The sequence below is a fragment of the Dama dama genome, chromosome 12 (genome assembly GCF_033118175.1).
Source record: "Dama dama isolate Ldn47 chromosome 12, ASM3311817v1, whole genome shotgun sequence".
Taxonomy (NCBI): Eukaryota; Metazoa; Chordata; class Mammalia; order Artiodactyla; family Cervidae; genus Dama; species Dama dama.
This window is the reverse complement of record NC_083692.1, coordinates 74,269,181-74,275,908: the sequence shown is the minus strand read 5'-3', so window position 1 is coordinate 74,275,908 and position 6,728 is coordinate 74,269,181. Positions and strand designations below refer to the sequence as shown.

Genomic DNA, 6,728 nt, shown 5'->3' with positions numbered 1-6,728 from the left:
ATTAGTTTCACCTATTTTTGAACTTTATTTTAAAAGGTTAGCACAGTATACACCTCTTTGTATCTGTCTTGGTCAACATTAAGTCTGTGAAATTATCTTCCTTTGTGTTAGCAGTTCAAAAAGAATTTATGCCCTTTACTGCAGAAAAATGATTTAGTCTCTGTAGATTCTTAGACTGGATTTCTGTAATGTCAAAAAATTTTCAGATACTCAATTTCATTTATAAATTAGTTTATTACATTTGTTAAATTTCTGTAATTGGATATGCCAGTTGGTTGAACATCTCTCCCTTCCATCCTTCTTGAATAGTGTTGTTATGCTCTCTATATGATCTTTGATGATGTATGAAAACTTAGATACAAATATAAATAGAAACTAGAATCCTAGGGTATGAAACAGAACTGGAAAATCAAACCCATGCTCAGTACACTGATTGATATCTGTTTCTCTCACATTCAGGTGACTAAAGAGAAGTCCTTTCCAAAGTCAATGAATGAGACAAATCATTCTCAGGTGACCGAATTTGTGTTGTTGGGACTGTCTAATTCCCAGGAGCTCCAACCTTTCTTGTTTCTCATATTTTCACTGCTCTACCTAGCAATACTGCTGGGCAATTTCCTCATCATCCTCACTGTGAGCTCAGATTCCCACCTTCATACCCCTATGTACTTTCTGCTCGCAAACCTCTCTTTTATAGATATATGTGTTGCCTCCTTTGCTACCCCCAAAATGATTGCAGACTTTTTGGTTGAACGCAAGACTATTTCCTTTAATGCTTGTCTGGCCCAAATTTTTTTTGTTCATCTTTTCACTGGCAGTGAGATGGTGATTCTTGTATCCATGGCTTATGATCGTTACGTTGCTATATGCAAACCTCTTCACTATATGACAATCATGAGTCGCCGTGTATGTATTGTTCTTGTACTCATCTCCTGGTGTGTGGGTTTCATCCATACTACTAGCCAGCTGGCTTTTACTGTTAACTTGCCTTTTTGTGGGCCTAATCAAGTGGATGGCTTTTTCTGTGACCTCCCTCTGGTGACTAAGTTGGCCTGCATCGACACTTACGTTGTCAGCCTACTAATAGTTGCAGACAGTGGCTTTCTTTCTTTGAGTTCCTTCCTCCTGTTGGTTCTTTCCTACACTGTGATACTCATCACAGTTAGGAGCCACTCCTCTGCTAGCATGGCCAAGGCCCGCTCCACACTGACTGCTCACATCACTGTGGTCACGCTCTTCTTCGGACCGTGCATCTTCATCTACGTGTGGCCCTTTAGCGGTTATTCAGTTGACAAAGTCCTTGCAGTGTTCTACACCATCTTTACTCCCATTTTAAACCCAGTTATCTATACTCTAAGGAATAAAGAAATGAAGGCAGCCATGTCAAAACTGAGGAGTCGCTATCTGAAGTCTGGCCAGGTTCTGCGGTCATAAGAAATATTGTATTTCTGGAAATGAAGTAAATTCACAGGACTGATAACACTGTAGCTGGTTTCTACATATTTACAAATGGAATCACTGTCGTGTTAAAACCAACCATTTTAACCAGTGGAAGCGTTGATTAAATTGAAGTAAAGGTTAATGGTGATAATGAAAAATACAACAAACCTTAGCAATTTTCATCTTTTCTTCCTTCTATTATGTTTACTTGTCTTTTTGACTTCCTTTCCTCCTTAATTTTTAAAATTTAAATTTGTTTTAAGATAAAAAGCTATTGACTATGATGTCAATGGTACAATGTCTTTAACTTTATAAAGTGTAAATACATTGGGCCGTCTTTGGGTGGAAAAGTATGTTTATGCCACAATGAACGGAATTATTTTTACTGTGTATAAATAAGGCAATGCACTGTTTTAAAACAACTTTTCAAAATTGGAATAGTGACATGTACTTTCTGTTTTGCCGTTTTATGTTCACTCTCCTACTATTGCAGTAGAATATTGTGAATACTGTTCTGAGTCAGTTGTTTGGTGACTTATCATTGGATTGTTAGTTTTCAAGGGGTTCCTCCACCAGCTCCATTTTTCCTTGTAAATTTCCCTGCCATTTGGGTCATATGGACCATGAATTCCAATTAAATGGAAGCATTCACAAGACACAAGGTAATTATGGGATTCACTAAGAAGGTCAAATAGATGAGCAGCAATGATAACTCTAAGGGTTCTGGAGGAAAATTTTGTACTCTGCAACTGAGCACCACCCACCATTTGAAAAGCAGATTGTAGGACCCTTTTGGGACTTATTCCAAATTGAGTTCCTGACCATGAATTAACATGTGACTAGGATTTCCCACCATTTAAAAAATCACAATTTCTCTCATTCACTGTTCTTACATCAATGTTCATTATACACCATTCTCCATAGAGAAGGCAGTTAAGGTCTGGGGAAAGGATAATCTGTTAGCCAACTTTGGTTCTGTATCCCCTCAGTGCTTACATAATGGAGACATGAATCAGCTGGAATTTAGGCTATGGATCAGATGGTAAAGGATCTCCCTGGAATGCAGGATACCCGGGTTCTATCCCTGGGTTGGGAAGATCTCCTGGAGAAGGGAATGGCTACCCACTTCAGTATTCTTGCCTGGAGAATTCCATGGACAGAGGACCCTGGCAGGCTAGAGTCTATGGGTTCGCAAAGAGCTAGACAAAACTAAGCAACTAACATATACCCTGAAGCATTGGATTCCCTTTCATTAAGGCTTTTTGACTGCTATCACAACTACTCTTAAAACTTTACTTGTAAGTAGAAGAGATTGATATTGAGAACTTGCCATTCAGTGGCAAGTTAATTACATCAGACCTCCTCCTCCACAGGTGGTAGTGATTTGTCTTTACAGGAATGAAATTTTACCCTAGATATGAATTTTCTCTCTCTGCTTGCAGTTCTTCCAAGATCACTATCCAAGGCCTCAGAAAGGGTCTGATTTATGAATTTAGGATTCTACAAAGATTACCTGTGCAACACATTTTACTCTGAAAAATATTGTGGCAATAGACACAGGACCATGACATCAATATTCCTGAACAAAATCCCAGGTTCAAAGAAGAATTGAACATACAATTAAATGCTCAGACAAGAGTCAAGAATTATGATTATACCTACTTGGAAACAATGAACTCTAAGATATGATATATTCATTGAGTGCTAAGTGCTCAGTCATGTCTGATTCTTTGCAACCCCATGGACTGTAGTCCATGAGGCTCCTCTGTCCATGGGATTTCCCAGGCAAGAATACTGGAATGGGTTGCCATTTCCTTCTCCAAGGGATCTTACTAACCTAGGGGTCAAATCCATACCTCCTGCATTGGCAGGTAGTTTTTTTTTTTTTTTTTTTTTTTTTTTTACCAGTGAGCCACCAGGGAACCTATATGCACTGAACTAACAGTTAATTGTCACAATGTGTTACCAACTTTTAATATACAGTTTTGAAAAATATAGAGTAGAAATAAGAGTGTTCCTCTTTCCATCATCATTAGTGACATGTTTGTGAATTTTTTGCTTCTTGCCACTGCAATTCCAGGCTTTGCTATACTGAAGATTCTGATTGCCAGAAGAACACCATTAATAAGAAATGCACTATGATTTCCACTGAGCCAAACCTTTGCCAACTGCTTGACAAAATTGGGATTTTCATGTTAATAGATAAGCAGCCCTAAGAAGGGGACCCACTGCATTACCTAGAATAGGTGACATAGTTAACATGAGGAGCTAACTAATGTTAATAAGTTCAGTCTCTAGGTCATGTCTGATTCCTTGCGATCCCATGGAGTAAGGCATTCCAGGTTTCCCTGTCCATCACCAACTGCCAGAGTTTGCTCAAACACATGTTAATAATGCAGACTGCAAAAACATACCAAAGTAAGACATAGAAGAGGAAAACCTATAAGAAGTTAATTACTGATCAGGTTACCACTATAGGAACCGAGCCTTGATGTTCCTAGAAGCCTTTGATGAGCCACATATCCCAGTACCGTGTTGTTTTGATTCCTATAGCTTTGTAACATAAGAAAGGGGAGGGAAATTTATTGAAAGAAATAATGGCAGAAAATGTCCCAAATATGAGGAGGAAAATGAACATTCATTTCCATTATACCTAAAGAACCCAAATAAGCTGAACACCAAGAGATCTTCACTAACACATATTATAATCAAATTGTCAAAAGTTAAAGACAGAGGGAATTTTGAGAATGGCAAGAGAAAAGATACTTAAGACATTAAAGGGAATTCTTATAATTCTATCTGCAGATTCCTCTGCAGAAACTTTGCAGACCAGGAAATAGTGAGACAATCTATTCAAAATACCTGAGAGAGAAAAGCTTCCAGTCAAGCTGAGGACCTTATCCCTGACCATCTTGCTGAATGTCACTCCACTCCATATTTATGTATTTGTTCAGCCTCAGCATACATGCAAGTCAGTTTTAGAATTATTAATATATACTCCCTGAGAAACAACTTTACCAACTATAGTACAATGCTAATGTATAATTAATTTTATCTTTAATTTAAACTTTCAGGTTAAAATTGGAATGCTCCAGTGATGTAGGGAGGTTCCTTTTCCCCCTTCCTCCTTCAGTGCAGTTATGTCATACATTTCTAATACAGTTAGAGCTGTTTTTCAGATTCTGAATTCTAGGAGGGATGCCCTTACAACCTGGTTGATGTTTTGCTTGTTTGCTTATTTGCTTATGTTTGCTACTAAAATTAAACACTTATTTACATGTCTAAGAGTTTTGAAAAATACATAAAGTCATTTATCCACCAGACTTGTAACATACAGAACAGTATGAGGGCCACTTTTAATGTAAAACAATCAGGACATAAAGAAAAGAATAGGGAAAAAATTTTAAATATATTTACATTTCCTCCCATGGATATCAAATGTTGTTATTGTACCATAGCTGCTTCAGATTTTTAAAAGTATATGTAATATCACTGATCCAGTTGAAACAAGTTTCATCTTACTTCCTAACTATATCTCTTATCTTCCATTCAAATAATACTCAGAATTTGGTGTTTATCACTTCCCTGGATGTTCTGAAACATTTAGTTAATAAATAAATGTCCATAATTATTTAAACCTGTGAAAATGTGATCATTTAAATTGTGTCATTTCATTTTAAACTTCCTTAATGTTCATATTTATAAAATTCAATTTTAATTGTTGGTAGTATGCCATTGTGTTAAAATATTATAATTTTTTTCATTTCCCCATTTATAAATACTTAGATTATCCTCTTATTTGAAAATATTTTAACAAATGACATTGTGCATGTAAAACTTTTACTGGAGTATACAGAAAACTGAGTTTGCTGAATGGTACAGAATCCCTACTTCCATTCTTTAAAAATGACCAGTTATAAATTACAGCAGAATCTCTGAGGACAGTCAGGGATGTAACACATATGAAATATCTAAAATATACTATAGGTATATTTGTTCAGGAAATAGAAGATTTGTTATGGAGAAAAAATGAAAGCATCTTCAAATATTTGAAGAACAAATATGTTGAAAGAGTCGATCTCTTCAACTACAGGTGGTAGAACCAGTTGAACATTATACCAACAGACTAAACTGTCTTGCAAAGTAGTGAGCTCCTTGTGACTGGAGAAAACCTTCCCAAAAGTTGGTGATTATTTATTAGACTGTATGATGTCTCTAATGATAGTCAGAAAGTTGGGGGTCAAAAAGATTACTCACTAGGAGTTTGAGTGATAAACAATATTTTGTTTTCTTATGTACCACTTGGTTGGTTGAAGTTCTTTTTCTTTCACTTTCTGGTAAAATTATTATGTAAAATATAACTATTGCCACTGCAGGATGACTTCACAGTTCTATAAAGGGTGATATTTCACTTCTCCAATGAGATCAGTTTCCTGGCATCCTGGTAACATAAAATGTCTTATCTTAGGATACTGCAATTATATGGTTGAAAGAAAGAGGAGCAGAGCCTGCACTACCTCAGCACAGAACTCGAGAGGCTTAGCACATTTCAGTGCAAAGACCAATTTAAAATCATGTCAAGAGTCTATTGAAAATGCATTTGACATGAAAATTCACAGGTTAAGGGAAGTTTAGAAGAGTCAGAGAAACAAGGACTGGGAGAGTTATTAGAACGTGTAAGTATCATAAGTGCATTTGGAACAGATTTGCTTGGAATAGAGAAACAAATAGTAAGCTGTTTTCTAGATGCAAAATTGACAACTAGAATTCAGCAAAAGAAAGTCACTGTTGTCTCAAACTGGAAACTGCATCTAGAAGAAGCAAATTCCTGTTCTTTTCTCTCTGCATATAACATAGACTCTCCTACTGCACTGGCTTTAGGGATAGCCCTGATAGAAATAAGGTTAAAAGTTGATGAATTGAGGGAAGTATAACTATTATCTATGCCTTCTTTGCTCCTTTTACACTTTCTATTCAAAGAATATTTAGACACTAGTAGCCTGGTGGGCTACTGTCTATGGGGTCACAAAGAATTGGACACGACTGAGTGACTTCACTTAAGTCTATATTTACTGCCTATCAAAATATTCCTGGAATGAAGACAGGAATTTCTGTTCTTTATTGCATCTTGCTTTTAATCTTATAGGAAAGTAAGTTTTGTAAGATACATTATGGACAAGAAGAATTATGCCTACTCATGTTCTCAGAGTTCTATTGATAAATTCTAGAGAAAGATATTAATGTAAGATTAATTCCCTAAGTATCAAACCACCTAAAAGCAGGAGGGA

The 6,728-nt window shown here is 36.3% G+C and overlaps 1 protein-coding gene across 2 annotated transcripts; it reads left to right on the top strand.

Moving 5' to 3' along the window:
• Positions 1-417: 417 nt before the first annotated feature.
• Positions 418-2,930, top strand: LOC133067295 (olfactory receptor 4K15-like). Of its 2 annotated transcripts, XM_061158447.1 has the most exons (2): positions 490-1,396; positions 2,893-2,930. In XM_061158447.1, the coding sequence occupies exons 1-2, from the start codon at positions 490-492 to the stop codon at positions 2,928-2,930; spliced, it is 945 nt and encodes a 314-aa protein (XP_061014430.1). The 2 variants fall into 2 exon arrangements, with proteins under 2 accessions (XP_061014429.1, XP_061014430.1); XM_061158446.1 differs by lacking the exon at positions 2,893-2,930 and having other exon boundaries at positions 418-1,434.
• Positions 2,931-6,728: the final 3,798 nt, after the last annotated feature.